The sequence below is a fragment of the Lissotriton helveticus genome, chromosome 5_1 (genome assembly GCF_964261635.1).
Source record: "Lissotriton helveticus chromosome 5_1, aLisHel1.1, whole genome shotgun sequence".
NCBI lineage: Eukaryota > Metazoa > Chordata > Amphibia > Caudata > Salamandridae > Lissotriton > Lissotriton helveticus.
This window is the reverse complement of record NC_136065.1, coordinates 1,321,609,357-1,321,632,188: the sequence shown is the minus strand read 5'-3', so window position 1 is coordinate 1,321,632,188 and position 22,832 is coordinate 1,321,609,357. Positions and strand designations below refer to the sequence as shown.

The 22,832-nt window shown below is 45.2% G+C and overlaps 1 protein-coding gene across 2 annotated transcripts in view; it reads right to left on the bottom strand.

The window, feature by feature from the left end:
* The window catches only part of RNPEP (arginyl aminopeptidase), a 239,082-nt gene that overhangs the window by 122,511 nt on the left and 93,739 nt on the right, over nt 1-22,832 (bottom strand). For both annotated transcript variants that reach the window (XM_078644158.1, XM_078644159.1), the window contains exon 7: nt 13,796-13,908. In XM_078644158.1, the coding sequence (XP_078500284.1) occupies nt 13,796-13,908 (113 nt within the window). The remainder of the gene's footprint in view (nt 1-13,795; nt 13,909-22,832) is intronic.

Sequence of the window (22,832 nt, the reverse complement as noted above, 5' to 3'; positions counted from 1 at the left end):
CCCCATAGGCGAACCCACAGCCTACTTTTGAATAACATCAAATTTACCTTCACATCAAAGAGTGATGGTCCCCATAGTAGTGAGCTAAGTTGCCACGTTTTGGTGGGGTGAATAACCTAAAAGGAACTCAAGACTGATTCACAAATTCTGCACCTGGATCACCTTCCTCCCCATATGTACATATGCGGTGCAAAGCAGGTTTGGGCAACACGCTCCCTAGAAGCGCTGCTATAGATCATACCCAAATCATACAGGTGGTACACAGTAATAATGTTACTTCCAAATGTTCCTAAAGTGGTCACTTTGAGCTTCTAGATGTAGGTGGTCTCTGTGTGTAAAAGCTCCCAGATAGCCTCTTGCTGATGGCACTGCCGTCGAGTCAACGTCTGCAAGAAAGAACAAACATTGGCATAGCCAATAGGTCTAGCCTTTGGGACCTTATAAGTGTTAAGCCATGCAACACTTGATGTTGTTGCACCAAGGATATTGTGCTTGATAACTAAACACTTATAAGGTCCCAAAGGCGAGACCTATTGGCTATGCCAATGCTTGTTATGAAACTTGTGTGGAGTCCATTTGTGGTGTCATCATTGGGTTACTGAGAGCGGGTTTGCAAATACTTACTGAGGGTTACTGAGAGCGGGGTTGCAAATACTTTACACACTTGCCTTGAAGATAAGCCTGGCTGCTCGTGCCAAGCTACCGAGGGGGGAGCAGGGACTATCTGAGAAATGTGTCCTTCCTTTCCCTGACTTAGAAGCAAGGGTCCCTATTTGCACTAAGGTACCTACTTTAGCCAACTAGAGACCCCCAGTTCTAACAATGAGCAATTGTTTCAGGGGGGAAAAACGAGTAATTTGATGCAAGTTCAAATGTGAGCAAAGTAAGTGTTTGCACACAGATGTTTGATGTGAAAAGACAAAAAAGAAGAAAGCGAGAAGTACAGAAATAAACAAAAATTATGAGAAGACATACAAGCTTATTTTTTTTTTTTAGCAAGGTCGGGTTTTGAACACTAACAGCAGAGTTGAGGAGAGTGCTCTTACTCTGCCCTCCAGACAGTGGCAGTGTGATCTTATGTTGTTTCGCAAAACTGGATAATTTGCTGGTTATTTATATTGTATTTACAGACAGAAAAGAGAATAGCTGGCCAATTTGTGAAGCGAATCTTTAGTGTAGTGTTCAGTATAGCGGTTTTTGGTGCCAAAAAGCATGTTTCAACTCAGATGACCGCCACCCCCCAAAATAAAATCACAGCAATCTTGAGACCAGATAAAGACCTATGATATGTCTATCTAACAGTTAAAAAGGTATGTAGTTCCTAATCTATATTAAAGCCATAGGCAAATGATTTCAATATGTAAAACCAAAATATTTCTGTTTTTCTAAGGCACGGTTCACTGCCACCTCTGTGACTGTTCTTTTTAGTAGTGGAAAAAGTAAAGCAGTTAAATCGGGTCAATCTTAATTTTGTCTGTACTATGCAGATGTAGGGGCATGGGATAAATGTTGTCTAATTTCTTCAAAGCACTGAGGTGTTCTTGACCAATATTTGTTTTTAATTGCCCTTCTGGTTGAGTCTACATAAACTTTAGCATTTTCGCATTTGATAATGAAGAGACAATAAGGAGTGTTTCAATTCAGAAAACCACTACTCTGGTACTCCTGTTCTTTCACAACATCCCAGAGTGAGCGCTGGTTGTCGAGATTGAACAAGCAACAAAAGGAACTACTACACTTGTGAAACACTTTGAGGTCTGCTACAGTTCCACTTTCATATTAAGCAGTTTTCAAAGTGGCTCCCCTTCTAAAGGTAATCACTGGTTTGTTGGTGATGCGTTTCAATATGTTCTGGTCTGAATGGAAGAGGTAACAATGTATATTAAAGTTATTGAAAATGCGGTTCTCTTGCAAATATCTGGTTATGAGTGTATTTGTAAAGCCAGACAACTCGGTGGGTTTGAGACCCTGCTTCGGAGTTGACAGCTGCAATCCCAAAACTAGTAATAAGTCACCTCCCAAACTGGAAATAGGTTCCAAACTAAACAAAATAGAGTTCTGGGATCCAAACACTAAAAAAAAAAAAAATTCAGTTAAAGGCCCGTCAGAAATGTGACAGAGGTGTCTTGCACAATGAGGTAAAATCACGAGGGAATGTACCAGATAGGAGAACAAATGGTGTCAGGTGACACTAGGAGACCTCGAGTAAATTGACTTGTATCTCGGATCAGTTAATAAGATTTTCAGTTTAACTGAGCATACACTCCATCGACAACTCACACTGTAATTACACACCCACTAACTACAGGGGTGGTGATAGCAATGGTGTGAATTGTTTTGAAAGTGAGGCGAGGGAAGGTGCATGAAGGAGCAGAACAATGTATATTGTGAATACACCAATTCAGCTCCAAGTGATAGAGAGTGTCTCTTAGAGCACACCAACAAACAGTATGGTGGCCAAAATATAGTGAAAGTAAGGGAAGTGAGGGCCTTTGCGTGCAACTACTGGTTTGACAGAAAGGGAAAAAGGTACTAACCAAAGTAAAAATTCAAAATTAAGGTAATTTCCTGCTTTTTATATCCTTGTTGAAAGCAAAAATTGATACGAGGAAGTGTTGACCAAGAGGTAGAGGTTGTGGAGGTAGATGGGTACCTATGTCCAAATTAATATTTGTGAGAAGAGTAAAGAAGGGCAAGGTATGTTGAAGAGGCAAATATTCATGACGAGACATTTTGTCTTAGAACGTATTTCTATTGCCCTCACTAGGAATTACTTTGCATATGACCCAGACATTATACCTTCAGTCACATGGGACATCTCTGGACAGTACATTTGTCCGTAGTTAGGCATATCCCTATGTGCACCATCTACAGGAAAACAAAATCCTGTGTCATCAAAACCCATTTGAGATAAAGTTGCTGAAGAGGTACAGTGATGACATGCTGCTTATCTGGGAAGGAGACTGAGCTTACCGGGTCTTTCCGATGAAACAAGTCCTCCTGGAACAGAACCATTAGCTCAGTAAATGCCTTTGTAATGTTATGTTTTAACAAATCACTGGGACATTCTTGATTAAGGATTGGATTAGGGTTTCCAGGAGATATTTTTAAAGTTTTCTGTTCTAAGATCCCACTAAAACAGAGTATATCAAAGTGCTCCCTCCCACTGCGAAGGTGAACCTACCTGGTGGGGAGTATCTCACCAGGTGAGGACCAGATGATGAAGCATGTCAGATGACTAGCATGTGGGTGAGAGTAAGAAGAGCTCATGGACTGCGCTAGGTGAGCACTAAGGAGCAGGGCAAAGTGACTGCTTATTTTGGTTGACACCCTCGACTTTTGGTTTATGAAGATCAGTTCGGAGAAACGGAGGGCCTTTCCCACCTCTCATTGGTTTTGGGAGCAAATATTCATGATGACCAGAGCATGTTCTGGATTGTGCAGTGTAAAGCGGGGAGGTTTGGAAAATGTCTTATTCATCACTGGTGTGGATTTTTCTGGACTAGCTGTTTTTCTTTGAAAACTGGTATGCTGTGTTAATGTTGGCCATTCAGGTAAAGGGACAGATTGCTAAGGCTATGAAAATGAGTGTCACTAACACGGTGCAATCATTTCTCTGTAAGGTTGGCTAAATGTAGATGGTAGCAGTGTGTTACTCTATCGATTTGTGTGTTTAGCTAACAATGACATCCACCAAAATGTTTTATGCAGCAGCATGGGATAGTTTAGAAGTGCTGCACTATTCTAAGCGTGCTTTTGGGACTATCCCGCCAGCTTGGCTTGCAGAAATGTGGAACTAGCTGTGGGTATAACTAATGTAGAGCGTTTGAAGCGGATATTGAGGACAACCAGAATTGAGAAAAGCAAAGTTAAGTAGGAGTAGTTTCTGTCCTGTAACTCCAGTTCTGTAGTAGGGGTATCTCTGTTATAGTCATAATCTAGTGAATAGTCCCGCCCATGTGCGTGGACCCCGGAGCAATCAAAAATAATCTCTTACAGTGTCAAAAAATGCAGAAAATGCATAGACACTTAAGAGAGAATTTAAAGACAGATAATGCAGCCAAAAGGCTACACTGTCCAGTACTTCAACTAGAAATTTCCACCATAAAATCCACAAAACAGCAAAGCCTGTACAGATTTCCCTTGCTTAACAGCAAAATCCCTCAGGAATGATAGAGAGAAGAACCTGGACAGACAAGCCCCATAGGCTGCCATTATGTGGCTTAATTAGGATACTGTGCCTTTAAGAGAACCTTCCAGAACCTTCTCTCAGTATCCCAGAATGCATAGCAGGTCCAACTTAGCCTCAGTTCTTTTCGAGGGCGTAGGAAACGCCAGACCTGTAGCATTATGATCATGAACAACACTCCACCGGGGAGGCGGGAGGGCGCTTATGACTATAACAGAGATACCCCTACTACAGAACTGGAGTTACAGGACAGAAACTACTCCTTCTGTAGTAGGGGATCTCTGTGTATAGTCATAATCTAGTGAATAGAATGGCAAGCCCATCCCCACACCAAGCGGCGGTGGAGAATAAAATAACGCCACTACTGTGCGAACAGATTCCGCAGCGAAGCCTGCCCAACCTGAGCGTCTGCCCTGGCATCAGTGTCCAGGCAGTAATGCTTAGCAAAGGTATGGACCGACTTCCAAGTGGCCGCCTTGCAGATCTCTGCAATGGGAACATTACGGAGCATAGCTGTCGTAGCAGCTTTGCCCCTGGTGGAATGAGCCTTAGGCTTACCTCCTAAGGTCTTATTAGCTTTGTAGTAACACAACTGTATGCAGGACACAATCCACCTCGAGATGGACTGTTTAGAGGTAGCAAGACCTGTCCTGACTGAGCCATAATTGACGAACAATTGGTCTGACCTACGAATATCTTTAGTCTTATCAAGATAAAACTTCAGCACCCTCCGCACATCCAGGGAATGTAAAGACCTTTCCGCCGGAGATGAAGGATTCTGAAAGAACGTAGGCAAAGTGATAGTCTGATTGATATGAAAATCAGAAACAACCTTGGGAAGAAACTTAGGGTGAGTACGCATAACAACTTTAGCATTATGAAATACAGTATAAGGTTCTTGGCAACACAATGCCTGAATCTCACTCACCCTGCGGGCCGATGTAATGGCCACGAGGAACGCCGCCTTCCAGGACAGGTGCTGCAACGAAGCCTTATGAATGGGTTCAAAAGGCTCCTTCATCAATCTGGACAGCACCACATTCAAGTCCCATGAAGGCGAAGGAAGCCTGACAGGAGGGAACACTTTCTTCAAGCCTTCCAAAAAATCTTTGATCACAGGGATCTGGAAAAAGGAAGTCTGTGAAGGGCCTTTCCTGTAGGCAGTCAAAGCAGCCAGATGAACCTTAATGGAATGGACATTAAGGCCCGACTGCGCCAGATGAAGCAGATATGGAAGGATGACATCTTCCTTGCATGACGTAGGGTCATAGTTCTTAGACTTGCACCAGATGCAAAACCTCTTCCACTTGTAAGCATAGGAAGTCCTAGTGGAAGGTCGCTTAGCCTCCTTCAGTATGCCCATACAATCCTCTGGGAGATTCAGATGGCCATATTGCACTATTTCAGGAGCCATGCCGCCAAACTCAAAGACGAGAGGTTGGGGTGCACCATCCGCCCCCCGAACTTCGTGAGAAGGTCCGGCCTGCACGGCAGCTTCATGTGAGGAAGGAGAGATCGGTGAAGCAGGTCCGTGAACCACCACTGTCTGGGCCATTCCGGGGCAATCAGAATCATTCTCGCCCTGGATTGAGACAGCTTGATGAGAACCGCCGGAATCAGGGGAATTGGTGGAAAAGCGCACAGAAAGCTGTTCGACCAGTTGATCCATAACGCGTTCCCCAGCGTCCCTGGCTGGTAGTACCTGGAGGCGAAGCCTCGGCATTTGCTGTTTTCGGCGGTGGCAAACAGATCTACGTCTGGAGTTCCCCACCTTGCGAAGACTTCTCCTAGTACTTCGTCGTTTATGACCCATTCGTGGTTTTCCTGCACGATTCTGCTCAGCTCGTCTGCCTGAACATTCTGCACACCTGGCAGATGGGTGGCCGTTATCGACAGTCCTCGAGCCAGAAGCCAGTGCCAGATCGCCTGCGCCTCCTGCGACAGAGTGCGCGATCTCGAGCCCCCCTGCTTGTTGAGGTAATACATCGTAGTCGTGTTGTCCGTCTGAACAAGCAGAGAGTTGGTCTGAAAGGACGGATGAAAGGCCTTCAGTGCCAAGTGAACAGCTCTCAGTTCCAGGAAATTGATGTGGTACGTGGACTCCGTCGGGGACCACGTCCCTTGAATTTGCAGATCTCCGGAATGCGCCCCCCAACCTAGGAGAGACGCATCCGTCACGATGGTCTGTGTGGGAATGTCCTTGTGGAAGGGAACGCCTCTGAGGAGATTCTCCTTCGAGCACCACCACTTCAGAGACTGAAGAGCATGTAGAGACAGTCGTATCCTGTCGTCCCAAGAACCTCTCCTCTGGTCCCACTGATCCTCCAAGCACTCCTGCAGAGGACGCATCTGTAGCCGTGCGTGAGGAGTGAGAAAAATGCAAGAGGCCATCGATCCCAGTAGAGAAGACACGGTCCTCACCGTCTTAGACGGAGTTTTCATGAGAGCCTGAGCCTTCAGAACGAGTGATAAACGTCGCTCTTCCGAAGGAGACACGCTTGCTGACAGCGTATTGATGGAGGCCCCCAAGTACTGGATGCACTGCACCGGAATCGGGACCGACTTGGACATGTTGATGTGCAACCCCAGCCTGTTCAAGAGAACGCACGTCTTCTGGAAGTGTGCTCGAGCTTCCGAGAAGGAGGAGGCTTTGATCAACCAATCGTCCAGGTACGGGTAGACAAACACCTTGTTCTTCCTCAGGTGTGCCGCTACCACTGCCATACATTTTGAGAATGTCCTGGGTGCAGACTTCAGTCCGAAGGGTAGCACCGTGTACTGATAGTGATTGGTGCCGACTTGAAAGCGCAGAAATTTTCTGTGTTTGCATGCAATGGGCACGTGGAAGTATGCGTCCTGTAGATCTATGGCACACATCCAGTCTCCCCGTTGCAGCTGAGGGTAGATCTGATGCAACGACAGCATGCGAAACTTTTCTCTGCGAATCCACTTGTTTGCCTGCCGCAAATCCAGAATGGGCCTGAACTCGTTTTTGTCCTTCTTGCGGACAAGAAAGAACCGAGAGTACAGACCTCTTCCTCTTTGAGACAGAGGTACGTCTTCGATCGCCCTTTTCCTTAGCAGAACGTCCGCCTCCGTCTGAAGCTCGCGCAGTTGATACTGCGAGCTGACGGGAGGAATCGATGGAGGAGGGCTGGTGAAACGTAGACTGTATCCATTGCAAACAATATTCAGCACCCACTTGTCCTGAGTAATTTTTCTCCACTCTGCCAGAAAAAATTGAACGCTTCCCCCCACCGGAGCGGGTAACGGACGAGGGGGAAGTAACAGCTCAGGGACGGGACCCGGCCGGGCCCTTGGTCGCGGTAGAGGACTGTTGACGACCTCTACCACCCTGTCGCTTCTGGAAGGGCTGCCTGTACTGCTGCTGCTGCTGCCGCTGTTGATGTTGACCAGCAGACTGCCCCCTTCCACGACCCTGCGCCCCAAACCGACGCTGGTACTGTCGGAAGGGTTTCTTTTCCTTGGGCTTTTCCAGGCCCACTGCCGTCAGGGTCTCCGCTTCGGCCTTCATCCTGGCCATCTCATCATCCGCGTGCTTCCCGAAGAGGGTATCTCCGGAAAACGGGAGATTCGCCACGCGTTGCTGTGCCTCCGGTTTCAACGATGTCAACCTGAGCCAAGCATGGCGTCTCTGGTGAATCCCGTGGCAATATCCGTGCGCGGACAGCAACGATATGTCTGCTGCAGCGCCGATGGCCTGATTAGAGACCAACATCCCCTCCTTGACGATCTCCACAAAGTCCTCCTTGCGGTCTCGAGGGACGAGGTCTGCGAACTGCTCCATCGAGTCCCAAAGGGACCGGTCGTAACGTCCCAGCAAAGCCGAGTCACTGGCTGCCTTCATGGACGAGGCGGATGTCCCACACGCCTTGCGACCAGCAGAATCGATCCACCGGCTCTCCTTGTCCGGAGGCACCGTGGACGCAGGGGAGGTGGAATGAAGCTTCCGAGCAGCAGTCACGATGACTGAATCCGGTACCGGGTCTTTCCTCAAGAAGGCTGGGTCTGAGTCCGGAGCCCTGTACTTTTTCAGTATCCTGGAAGGGACAGATCTCACCGTCGCCGGCGTCAGGAATAGCTGTTCGGCGGGCTCAAGGAGCCCCGGCACCAGAGGTAACAGGGGGCGAGACAAGTGCCTCTTGTGTAAAGTCTCAAAGATTACCGAGGTAGAAGCCGTAGGCGCTTCAACCTCAATGCCCAACTTCGCCGCACCACGCAGGAGAACCTCCTGAAATGTGCTAATATCGTCTATCGGAGACACCCTAGTCTCCGGCGAATCGGACAGCGTGGGCGAGTAGGAACGGGTCCCAGAAGGAGAACGTGACCTGGACCGACGTCCCTTGTGATGATGCCTGGATCGTGATGAAGATCCGCGGCCACTCCTCGATCTGTCCCGTCTCCCCGAGCGAGACCTCGACCTCTTGGGCCTCGGACGCTCCTTCGGCCTCCCAGGGTCAGGAGCTCCAGGCTTCTTAGGAGTCTTCTTCGGAGGCGTCGGGAACTTAGGCATCGACACCTCCCTCGGTGGGATCGGGGGTGGAGGGGCAACCGGACGCGGGTCCCGCGGAGCCGGCTTCGGAGGCGGGGTAGGGGCCTTCGGAGGAGGACCCTTCGGCACAGCAGGCCGCGGAGGAGGCGTAGACGGCTTCATCGGAGTATCCACCCCGGAATGCGCCGGTCCCGGCGAGCCATCACCTCTACCAGAGAGTGGGGAGCCCCCCACAGTCCTGGGCCTGTCCGTAGGACCTACAGACGCTGAAGACCGGTGTCCAGACGACGACCGATGTCCCCTCGACGTCGAACGGTCCTTCGGCGTCGACCGAATCACACTCCTCGACGTCGAACCGTGTCTTCGTCTCGACGTCGACCCCGACCAGATCGACGAGCCACGAAACCTCGACGACGGGCGATGGTGCCTCGACGGCGACCTCGACCTCTTCGCCGGTCTCGACGTCGACTTCCTGGATCGCTTCGACGGCGACCCTTTGGATCTCCTCGACGTCGACCTCTCCGACCTTCTCGACGTCGATCTTCTCGACCGTCTCGACGTCGGCCTTTTGGAATGCTTCGACGTCGACCTCTTCGGCGCCGGAGATGCCTTTTGTCTCGACGGCGACCTTGACGACGAGGATCCCCTCGACGACGATGTCCTCGACGGCGAACGGCGGTGTCGCCTCGACGGCGAGCGCCGACGCCGGGCCCTCCGATGTCGATCACTCGACGCCGACAGCGACGACGAGGATATCGACACCGGCTTCGACGGCGGCCGGAACACGTTCCTCGACGTCGACGGGCGACGTTTTCTCGACCCAGAGCCCTGGGGAGACCTGGAACTGGCCGTTGACCGTCCCCTCGACGTCGTGGTCAGCGCAACTGACCCAGACGGAGACCTTGGGCGCGGGCTGGTCTTCCTGCCCCTGGGGAGCCCCCCAGAGGCCTCAGCATGGGTAGAAGGAGCCCCTCCTGACCCACCTCGTGCCTTCAGCTTCCTCTCCTCAAGCCCCTGAAGCCTGATCTTCTTCCTCTCCTTCAGGGTCCTTCCAGAGAAGCTTCTGCAGATCCTACACTCCTCAGGGATGTGGGAAGAGGGAAGGCAGAGAATACAGACCTCATGGGAGTCTGTCTTGGCCTTCTTTCTTGAGCACTCAGGGCACTTGTCGAATAATGCAGGCATTATTGGACAAAAAAGAGTGCAGAAACACAGAAAGAAAGTCACCAGAGTACTTTAAAAGTACCAAAAATCGAAATCAGTGTAAAACACCAACAAAAACCCTTGAAAGGGAGAGCTCAATGCTCCAGGGTCCTGCTTGCAGGAGCCGGAAAAAAGAACTGAGGCTAAGTTGGACCTGCTATGCATTCTGGGATACTGAGAGAAGGTTCTGGAAGGTTCTCTTAAAGGCACAGTATCCTAATTAAGCCACATAATGGCAGCCTATGGGGCTTGTCTGTCCAGGTTCTTCTCTCTATCATTCCTGAGGGATTTTGCTGTTAAGCAAGGGAAATCTGTACAGGCTTTGCTGTTTTGTGGATTTTATGGTGGAAATTTCTAGTTGAAGTACTGGACAGTGTAGCCTTTTGGCTGCATTATCTGTCTTTAAATTCTCTCTTAAGTGTCTATGCATTTTCTGCATTTTTTGACACTGTAAGAGATTATTTTTGATTGCTCCGGGGTCCACGCACATGGGCGGGACTATTCACTAGATTATGACTATACACAGAGATCCCCTACTACAGAAGTTTATTTTTACCCTGAGGGGCAGAGAAGTCTGGTTCCTGTGTAATGGATCTGTTGGAGTCTGCAAGTAGTTTTCTTGAGGGACTAGTTTACCTATTATGTATTACCAACTTTATTATTTTCCCAAGCAGACTCAACAATCTGCACTACAATCTGAAGGTGCTGCATGTACTTTGATGACCTTAACGAGGACAGTGTTACAAGTCTCTTGCCTGTAATATCACCCAACAGAGACACCCCTCAGCTACTCCTCCCTATATCTGGCATGACTACATTCATCAAGGTGTGCCATTACTGCGTGGAGTTCAATGTGTTTGTGTGTGGGACCAGGAAACTGTAGGTTAAATGGAGTCTAATGAGGGCAAAGTATGTAGAGCTGCACCAAATGTTGCGTTGACTGCAGATTGCTATCACCTTCAATCGAGATGACAACCTGCCTCTCCTTTGATACACGGGTTTCTACCCCATAACTGGCATTATTTCATGGGTGGAGGTCAAACATCCATTCCCAAATCAGGTTTCATCAACTGTCCTTGATAACCATCCTCCATCCATATCTGGCATTGGCCGTAGCCTAGCAAGTAGGGAAGCTTCATAAAGACTGTCTAAGGACAAGGTAAAGAACCAGTTACATCAGCTGGATCAAGATGTTCCGCTAGCCTAAACTGAAATATCAGAAAGAGAAAGAAAATGAATGGAATAGCCATACTTCTGATTGTAGGAGTGATTGAACGTGATTAACTCTGATCTCAAGCAAGTGCCACCAAAGAAGGTGGAATAGGTCTGCGCTGCGCCAGTACTTTGAAAAATCTTTTTTGATGGTCTGAACTTTGAAAATACTTTCACACCAGTCCACAGACTAAGGCCCAATTCACAGTTTGGAGAACAGCATACTCCATCACAAACATGGTGGCTGTCCTGTCCACCGAATTACTAGTGCATTATAGCCTATGATACTTGTAATATAGTGGATGGAATATCCATCAAGTTTCACCAACACTAAATAAGGCATTACATTTGTCAGTCAAAATACTTTGCTGGTAGCGGCTGAGTCACTCAAGTCCAGGAGCATGCTTAGATGCTTGACAAACCCACACACTGTGACTTTCTTGAAATAAAGTACGAGGTGATGGGCTGTCCTGCAACACAATAAGAGCATGCCCGGTTCAAAAGAAACACCAGCACCAAACCCTACAGACAAAAGACCTACATCCGGCATGTTGCATAGTGCAAGTCCCAACATGGTTACTGGACGTCTCCCACATGACCGCCAAACACTAGAACGTCCTTCCCCTTCAACTCTGAACAGCCCCAACCCTTCAGGAGTTCAGAAAGAATCTGACAGTGTGCCTGTTCAACGATAGCCCGTAGCAGCAGCACATACCCCCAACCCCCTAGGGTTTGTAGACCCTTGTGGAGGGGGATATATATATATATATATATATATATATATATATATATATATATATATCTATCTTTCATCTGCACAGCTCCAATCTGAAAGGAATACAAAGATTTTCCTCACCCAGATTAAGCCTTAGGGTTTTGTACCGTTGGTCTCTTTAATTTCAGACCCGTATAAGTACAATTCTAGGCCAGGCCTTTCGTTATATGCAATTAAAGTCTCCATTTGCTGCGGATGCTAATTCATAGTTATAGCATGAGAAACATAAGATCCCAGTAGGTGTTCCAGCTTAATCCCACAAGTCAGACAAGTCACTTCTGAGATATGGGGGCCTGAGGTTTGGCACTTCGGGGACATGGATGTCCGAGCACCTTGAGACCTTCACAGGTGAGTAGCCGCGCTTTACAAACTCCTGATTGATTGATGTGGGTGGACTACATCTAGCACACAGTTCCCACACTGTTAAAAATTGGCCAGTTGTGACCCTAACTGATTTTCCTGTCCTCTGGATGGTAGATGCACTGGAAAACAATTACCGGATACCCATAGTAGCCACAATAATATGGACACAACTTATTTTTGGAACTTCGTGGTATGCTGATCCAGTTTTTGATAGGAACGGAGGAATGGGTTTCGTTTTTTTGTCTCTTAAGTAGGGCACTCCTCAACATGGGTTAACAGCTATCCAGCTGTCCTACAATCCCCTGAGAGCTGCAAAAACTATTAGAAAAGCCAGTTGTTTGATATGCGGTCTCTTGAGACTTTGGTTCATCTGACAGGCTGGCACTCAAATAGTGAACCTATGGATCACAGTAGGTATTCAATACATTTCAAATCTTACCACTATCCAATAACAATGGGCACAGGGCTTGAAGTAATAAATGTTTCGTACGTAAACACTAGGTTTGGGAAGTTAGTTTTTCCCCAGAAGGATCGAAGCATTAATAAAGATCTACAGTGGTCATATAGAGTTTAGCAGAGGGAGACGTCTCTAAAAAATTGGCAGTTTGTCATTTCTTTCCCCACTAAGTCTCAGCTGCCCACTTTATTTTGGTTTGGGTAAGCACAGGGCTTTTGATAGGGGAACCTATCACGGTTTTCTCAGCCAAAAACCTCGGACCTAACTATCAGCCATCTGCCACAAGTCATCACATCATAATGTGCCATCACACCCTCCATGTTTAGGGAAAACCCCACCCTCTTCGCATGGGGGATATTGACTTTTATTGTTTTTCAAAAATGAACTTTCACTTTGAAAGTTTATTCTTGAACAGAAAAAAAAAAACATTGGAAAGTTGGTGGATGCCACCATTGGAAAAGAAGTCGCTGGAGCGATGGCTGCACTATAGGCAGAGAGATCCTCGTGGGCGATCTTCTACCTGGAACATAGAGTAAATATCATCCACCGACCTGGTGGACAGCCAGTCATGCTGTAAATTACATTGTACGTCATTTAAAAGTAAAAGCTCTGCCTGAACAATTAATTTACTGTGTGATGCTGCATCTGAGTTTTTAGCCCACTATTGCTTGCAAAGATGTAGAGCAAATCTAGTGGAAGATCACTGTACATTATGGAGGGTGTTGGGACTGCCTATAAGCTTGTAGCATCAAGTGTGAATTTACAGCTTTGAATTACACAATTTTAATGCATTACAATCAAATTTCACATGTCTACAGGAGATTAAGTGATGTGTCCAGAATCACATGATTTTCAGTCAATTGCTGAGGCTTTGTGTCAAGCTTATTTCGCCAGGTCATCAGCTGAGCAACTAGAGCACATCTTTTTTTCCACTGCTCAACTCCACTAACCATCTACAAGCTAGGGCATAAAGGGAGTAACTGGGCTACCCATTGAGGTACAAGTATACTTGTGCAGGGTGGAATGGTAACTGGATTACTGAAATTATTACGTGAAGGCAACAGTAACAAAAGACAAACATACCTGCAAGAATGCATCAAATTTGCTCTGATCTCCCACAAGGTGGGCAAGGTAGGAAACAAAACAATATCCCTTCTCATATGGAGTTTCGTTATAGGTGTCATCTGGATCAACTCCTGGAAGACGAAAACATTATATATAAACAGAAATTGGGACCTGCAGCAGGCAGATTAGACATGCAACTCTACTGCATAAAAAAACAGAAAAATATACATTCAAGGTTAATTTGGTCCTTGCTCTTTCTCCTCTACTCTTCCTAAATGTTCGAGAAGTGCCTGCAGAGACAAACCGGTAACAATAAAGGCTAGTTTGCCTTTTAGAACTTTAACCAGGCTGTAGCACGAGTGGCAGCGGACACCCAAGCATCAAACTGTCCAGGATGGTTACTACCTGTATTTGGTGAAATAAAATTGGAACATTGCATGCAGGTAAAGCTTAAAGAGGGAGAGCAAGGAGTTTGCTTACTTGCTCTGTTGCATTGTATTGTATAACTAGCTGGAATAGCAGATTTCACGTTCAAAATGTCCCGGGCAGGTAAAATGACATGCGAGTGACAAGGCTTTAAGCAAGGTCAAAAAGTTCAACTTTAAAAAAAATTGCATTACTCTCTGGATGTATATTCTGTTAAAGGCATCATAAATTGTGGCCCTACAAATACAGGGATAGTCGGGGATCTCTCAAAAGCCATGATAGTGCCTTTGCAAGAAGAGTAAGGAATAAGAATATTTGTATTTAGAAACATAAGGCACCATATGTAAAGAATACATCAGACTCGTGAGGCAAAATTACAAGACTAGGGATGGCATCTAGAAGGGATTTCTCTGCCAGGGATGCATTTGGCATAGATTGAAAAACAGGTATTTCTTGGTTCTGAGGGAAATCTCCTATAGCCTCCGGAATAAGGAAAGGACAGAATAATCAAAGGCACACATCTCCATGGAAGCAAGACTCTTTGGAAGAAAGGAACATTGAAGACCTGAAGTAATGATGAAAGCATGTAAATGACTGAAGTGTCTCTTAACGGCCTAATCTATTACCACATTTATCTAGTTAAGGTAGGACATCATGTCGTGTTTACAAGATCATATCTATTGCCCAAACTCAGTAACATGAATCATAAACATAATTTAAAGAGAAATACTGTAAAAAAACAAATATAGCAAGTTCAATAGTTTGTCAAGAGCCCACGAACAAACCCTAGCCAACTGCTCTTAAACTGTGTTCTTTGAAGTCCAATTCAAAATGAAGCATAAGGGCTATATTGTCATCCAAAATGCCTACTGTGCACAGAGTAGTTTTACTAGAACTGGGATCAACTTCAACAGTGGAAAACAGGGAAGCAGATAGGTCCTCCCTGCAAAGCTAAGAGATGTGAGACTTGAGGAGTACCAAATATTTGTCCTCCAACAAAACAAAGCCCAAAATACACATCTGATAAAGCCCAAACAGAGACAGGAAGACCATCGTCAAATGGCATGACTTCTTGACCTCATGGAGCGTTAGATCCAACAAGTGAGTTGGTAATATAAAAGGTTTTCTCCGACCATCCTAAAAGCAAACTATCCCACGTGAATTTCACTCTCAGATGAGAGGCAAACTAAAAAGTTACTTACCAATAGGAGTAGTTTTGCAGCTTGAACAGTTTCTGGATTTACATTCTGTCCATTTTTCTGCCATCTGGTGGTAGGGTCTGGAATTGTCTTTTCTTCTTTTTTCCCCCCCTGTGTGATATCAGATGTTGTCTCGGATGTTCCTGAGCATAGTCAACCTCTTCGGATTCTTTTTTCGTTCTTTGGAATAATTCCCCATTGCTGTTTTTTTCCATTTCTTCCCCTACCTGGCGGTAACCTCACCCATTTCCTGGGAGGCGGTGGGTCACGTGAATCCAGAAAACTCTTCAAAATGCAAAAATACACCTACTGGTAAGTAGCCATTTTGTTTTGCAGCATAAACCCTTTTCTGGATTCACCTGCTGTGCATTCGATTATGCCTCAGTATCCCTTCCTTTATGTTGGTTGGGATGAAATGAGGAAGAGTTTGCAAACAGGTGCTGTAGTACTCTTTAACCCACATGTGCTTCCTTGTTCATTTGAACGTACCACACAGTAATCTTTTACAAATGTGTCCGGTGATGCCCACGTTGCTGCAGCGCAAATTGTTTCTAGGGGTATGTGTGCTAGGAACGCTAGTGTAGCGCCCTTCTTTCTTATTGAGTTGGCTTTTGATTGTGCAGGTAGTATTACCCCTGCTTCTGAACAGCGAGTCTGTATTGTTTCTACACCTTGAGGTTGTTCCCTTGGCTACTGGTGATCCTTTGATTGCTTTTGAGAAACATTTGTTTTTATTTTTTTTGCAAACCACTTCCGTTTCCTGTAGACAAAATATTAAAGCCCACCTTACATGTACAGTGTGAAGGGTTCTTTCCATTTGTGTTTGTGGTTCTTGGAGGAAAAGTGGCAACTGTATGCATTGCCATGAAAGTTGGACACCACTTTGGATAGGAACTGATGGTTGATTCCGATAAGAACCTTGTCCTTATGAATTTGCAGGTATGGTTCCTGGATTGTTAGAGCCTGCAGTTCGCTCAATCTCTCGGTAGTGAACGATTACATTTAGGAATGCCGTTGTGAGTGTGAATGATCTGAGATGCGCTTTGTGGATGGGCTCAGATGGTTTTGCCATTAATCGGAGTTCCACAATGGTGCTGGAACTGATGCAATTCTTTTAGATCCTTCCAAGAATCAGTTCACCACTGGGGTTGTGAAGAAGCTGCTAGAAGAAGTGCTCCTTGTGTGTGCTACTATCGCCGTCAGGTGTACCTTTAAGGATGAGTAGGTTAACCAGCTGTCTTGCAGGTTAGCTATGACTATACCGTCTCCTGTTAAGTCCTGGTCTCCATCCTTTTGTAGCTGTGCACCAGTGGATGTACCTCTTCCACTTAGCTGCATAGCATTTTTGTTTCGTTGGTTTCCTTGCTTTCTTAATCATTTCCATTGTCCTGGGTAGCAGTTGCCTGAACTCTAGATATTCACGAGCCAGGCCGACAGGTTGTGTTGCAGGGTCTGGGTGGCACACTCTCCCAACCAGCATTAGTAGATCCTGTTCTGCGATGATCGCTTGTCCACTGAACAACTCCGGTAGGTCAGAGTGCCAGGTCTGCCTGGCCCACTGTGGTGCTGTGAGGAAGAGGTTTGTCCCTGGTTGTCTGGCTTTCTCAAGCACATTGGGTATCATTGAAATCAGAAGAAAAGTGTAGGCACATCTGCCTGACACAATCTGTTGACAGAGCATTCTCTTGTGATGGTGGTGTTGAAACCTGGAGGCGAAGCGTTGGCATTTTGCGTTTTTTGCTGTTGCAAACAGGTCTATTGCTGGTCTCCCTCAGCCCCCGAAGATTTTCTCCAATGTTTCTTGTTTTAGTTCCCATTTGAGGGAACTGCTTTCCTGTCTGTTCAGCCTGTTCGCTGCCGTGTTCTATTTTCTTGGTAGGTGGATGTTTGCAGACCAATCTTCCTTGGTATTGCCCATTGCCAGATTTCCTGTGCTTATTTTTTCAGAGTGAACGATTTTGTGCCTAGGTATGTGGAGGTAAAACATGGTTGTTGGAGTTGTCTGTTTGTTTTAGTAAGGTTTTCCCTGTGATGTGTGTTTGGAACACCTTCAGGGCTAGGAACACTGTCTTCATTTCTAAGAAGTTGATGTGTTTTAACACATCCTTGTTTTTCTACTGTCTCTGTACCTTCAGGTGGCCTTTGTGTGCTCCCCACCCCTTGTGAGATGCATCGTTTGTCATGTTCACTGTTGGAGTTGGTGTTTTGAAAAGTCTTCATATAGTTACGGACAGGCTCCCGAAAAGTCTCCTTTCCTTGATCTAGAATGCCGAGTAGCATTGGCAGGTATAAGCTTCCATTGTTTGCCGGCATGGGTGTCTCAAGGAGAAAACAAGAGTCTCCATTTTTTCCTCTATTTGTATCCCATATGTTGCTGAAGCCCTCTTGATAAAACTGTTATAGATGGAGAGGTCATATGGTGGCGAAGGGCATTTGACAATTCCTTCGGACAGTTCGGCATCAAAATCATTTCACGTGTCTTCATTGAACCCGGTTGCTTCTTCACCCTTGGTTCATGGAACTCCTCTTGTTCTTCTTCCTGATGGGGCTCTGGTGTTGCTTGATCCTCCAAGGCTGACTGGTCATCCTCAGTGTCGAAGGCCATTGAGGGTTTCACTGGGATCCAAAATTCCCTTAAGGAGTCATCAAACTCTTCCTTTCTTTGTAAGAGCCCTGCCATTACTACCTGGAGACTTGGCATCTTTTTGACTTCCTGCCTCTTCTGTTTGCCGTCGAGCATCGGCGAAGGTCTATTCTTTTGCATTAACAGTTCTGTCACCTCCGAAGGCTTGATCTTTTCTCTCAGTCCCTCTTGACTGGAAGGGATTGTTGAGGGTTTCGGCATTTTGCCTATATCAATATCCATCTGTTGGGATCCATGGGTCTCTTTCTCTCAGTTGAGGTTCAAGCACGTTGGTTTCGTTGCAGAGGCTGCCTTGTGAGACTTCTTGTCCTAATCTTTAGTCTCTGGGCCTTTCGGGGGTTTGATTACCTTATGGATCTTCTTTTCGGCATCCTTCGCCAATTTCTTTACCACCTGCTTCTTTTCAGCGTGGGTCTCAGATTCCAACTCTACGCCATGATCTGTCTCCTCAACCTTGTTGTCATTGTATTCGCTGGACAGTCCTAGGGCTTTAAGTGAGACTTGTGACTGCTGGCCAAGAAGGTGTAGTGTTTCAGCCTCCGTCTTCGGCGTCCCCTCAAGGTCTTCGGTAATAACGCGGCACAGGCCTCGAAGTCCTCGTCGCTGTGGTCCATTGGGAGAGTGAGGTTACAGACCTTGTGGGGGTCTCTGCGCAAATTTGTGATGACACTTTTGGCAGAATTGAAATGCGTTTTCCATGTCTCTTACCTGGCCTCATTTTCCGACCACATGGCTGTGTACCGGCGGGATCCCCCGTCACACGGGAGTGTGAACGGTACCCTTCTCTCCCGTCATCTTTTCTTTGACGGTCTTTGGCGAATTGACGTTTCTTCTTAAAAAATTCACATTTTCCGAAAAAACATTGGAAGCTCTTCCATTGCTTCCCAATGGCGGAAACAAGAATCTGAAGACGGCGACTACACACAAGAACATCTGGGGCACCGTCTGACGTCACACAAGAGACGAGTATACCACCAAATATGGTGGTTGACGATGACCTCGAAAACAAAAGAAATGACAGTTTCTGACCCAGTCACTAGATGGCAGAATAATGCACAGCATGTGAATCCAGAGAAGGATTTGAAAACATAGCTATGGAGAGCTGAGGTGCAAATTCTATTTATTTGAGGGATGATAGAGATTTTTTTGGGTGTTCATGCCCATCTTGCAACATATCTTTGTGGGACACAATTTGGAGAATGTTTTTCAGAAGAGATCATTTACCGTTTAATTTCTGACAAGGTCCAACTTCTCTTTTCTAGAAAATCTTAGCATTTGTGTTGATACTTTGTAGAGAAAAATCGCTCTCTCATGATAGTAATGGTTTTGTTTCTTTTGAGAGCTTGCAGCTCCATTATAAATTGTCCGATCATATGTTTTTTAAGTATCTTCAGGTTAAAGATTACCTCGTGAAACATTTAGCCTTGACATCAATATCTAGTTATGAGATCTGGGACTGCCAGCACAGGGAAAAGGCAAAATCTTTGATTAGCGGTATGTATAAATGCCTTAACAGCTATACACAAAATGATGGCGAAAGGCTGGCGGAACGTTGGGGTTATTTTTTGGGGAAAGGAATTACTCCTACTGGTATCAAACAAGCATTGCAAATTATAGATGACTCAGTGTACCCTGTTAACCTGAAATTACAGTAATTTCGTACTATATGTATGCTTTACTATACGCCAGAAAAAATTTAAAAGTGGGCTCTGGCGGGTCTAGGTGGGGATCAAACAAAATGTCCTAGATGTGATCTTTACGCGACTAGTCTATTACATATGTTTATTACCCGTGTGGAATTGGGGATGTTTTGGCAAAAGATCGGTCAAGTGTTCTCTCAAAAATTGGGATAGATTCACCATTAACAGCTGTGGAAATTATGATGGGATACCATCAGGCGACTCATGGACTCACGCGACTATCTTTAATTTTATTAGTGGCTGAACAACTGGTTATTGCTCGGGTATGGATCTCCCCAAAATTCCCCTCTATAAGTGACTTGTGGATTTTAGTCAGGGAAATATATGAAATGAAAAAAGCGTTGGCTAAGGCAAGGGGAATTCGCTCTTTGCTGAAATTAAAGGCAGTTTGTGGGCATTTGGCAGTAGATATTCAGGGCTGCATATAAGCTGTTGAGATAGCTATAATTGGTATATTCCTTCCATCTATAGTGTTCTTTTAATTGCTTTAAGTTTATAAGTTATGTTATAAGCTATGCACACTTTTTCTCTTTGTTAAATGCAATATTGTGTTAATTATGTTGCCCTCTTGTTGACAATAAAAGATATTTTTAAAAAGAGCAATTCTGCTCTCTTGGGGACCCGAAGAAACTACTCAAGGCTAAAATGATAGACTTGATGTCAAGGTTTATTGCTTGACATGGCAATAGTCTGAATGTAAAGGTCAACAATAAGTAACTCTGTTATCATGGTAACTTGAACAGTGTAAGCAAGAGAGCGAGCTTTTTATTCCAGTCATCTACATATATTGGATTTATTCATTTTGGCAGATTATCTAGTTTTAAATGATTTAAAGATCCCAGAGACTAGCACGCACCCTGTCTAAAACATTTGGAGGAAATAGTAGTCAGCGAACTAACTGTTGTTTCAATAGCTGGCTTTTCCATCAAGCAACAGCGTAGCTATGCATTTATGAGCCTTTGACAATGCAGACAATAAGTCAGTTACAGCATCTACAGAGTAACAACAACAACCTTGCCCTTGCTAGCAGAAAACCGTAGCAGAAAATCTTATGGAAAATGACAAGAGCTAATCTTCGACAGACCAAAGGGGAGTACTGAGTTATCAGTAGAACATCTGGTTGTGGAGGCGGTTACCCATTTTTGCAATTTTATGTCAGTTCGGAAAAACTCCGTTTATTTTTTCACAGCATATTATAGCTCCGAGAGAGACAATTTTGTACAATCTCAGTCCTAAGACATTAGTGCATAAATCTTTAGTGACCAATTCCAGAATGAACGGTAAGGGCATCATTTATGGTTGATGATTTATATTGTGTTGTATATATGCTATAGTTGACTGAAGTTGCCTGAACATTGGTGGAATCATTTAGAGTAATCGAAGAAAAATAACAGAGAGAGGAGAAGGTAACATAAAGATGGATACAAATGAGATGGAGAGTTTCCTCAGGCGTCTCAAAAAGAACTCTTCTGAAGCAAATCAGTTTAACTGAAATAGATTGAAATATTACTCAAAACTTAAACTTTTGAAAAGCTCTACATAAACAGAATACCAAGAGGGATAAATCCCATAAGAGTCCATATAAGCATCAAGTCTACATCCAGTCCACTAAGGTCATCAAAGCCATTGGATGTTTGTATTCGAGTTTATTCTTCAAAACACTTTTATTGATTTCTCAGCCCAGCCAACAAGTTTCGTCCCTTCAACAGGACTTCATCAGGGATCTTAAGATTCTGTTTATGAATTCTAGTACGGTTCCTTCCATATCTCACAAAGAATATTTGTAGTCCTTCCATATCAGTAGGCAGTAAATTATACCGCAACATAGGCTGTATGATACGTGATATGGAAGGGGCAGTACTTAACAATATTGAGAATAACTTTACAAACAGAATTAATCTTATTAGGCTTATGCAAACATTCAAAGGCTTCATGACCTTAATGGACTGGATGGGGAATAGATGCATTTATGAACTCTTATGGAATGTATGCCTCTTGATATTTTGTTTATGTAGAACATTTCAACTCTGTGTATACTCATTTTTGCCGCGTGCTGTCTTGGTCATCATATAAGGGGGTATTTTGGCAGTGGGACCCTAGGGATGAATGAATACGATTTTTACTTATTTTGATGGACAAGTCACTAGTGCTGTAATTTGATGCCATTACTGCTCTATGGTGTTGGTTATCTTAAACTTTGTGGGTTAGAGTTACTAAAATGAGCGGATACTGCAGAAATGTTCAGGCTGGGACCCAAAGGAAATGAGCAATACACAGACTATTGCACCTTTGGATGTCAAAACGATGATGCACTGGTGATGATTTGTTTAGCACAGAGTCTGCTACCACTTGGTTTAATGTTTTCTGTGAAATCTTGACATTCTCTTTTTCTAACAGCACTTTTTACAGGACATAACACAGTTTTCCCAGTTTCTAAGCACTGTAAACAACATGTGTTATTAAGACCAAATGTAAAGGTACTCAAATTTTGCACCACTGAAGGATTAATGGCTCACTTGGCCCTGGACATATGGTGTACCTCATTAGTACCAGCAGACAGTATGGACTTATCACGATTCTTATGAGTAACAGCACCAGACAAAAGTAGATAAACACTGAAAGGAGACTAGGTCAATCTCTTAAAGTATGGATGTAGCTAAAGGACAAGCTGCAGTTTAGTGGGATTCAGGATGTATGAGCATGACATACCCCAAACTGATCAGACTCCAGCAGCACATAGGCAAAGCCACACAATCTTGCTTGGGGGAGGGGGGGTGGGGAGGAGGGGGGTAAATGGCTTTATGGTACACAGAAAGCCAAGTAGCACACCTCAATCGTTTCCTAGCAAGTGGTACCTCCAAGTGTCTGGAGAGTGCTTCTCCTAAATGAGTAGCAGCTTCCATCCTACTTTGCTATTCTTCTTAGCCATAAAGAGACTAATGTGTTGTAGGTACCTTGGTATAATGCCAATGCAGAAATGGCTAGACCTCACAGGTATATGTTCAGCAGACTTAACTGGTGTGTCTTCTGAGAGTCAAATGTCAACCACAATTGATGCATTGAAGAAGCCAGTCCCAATAAGCATA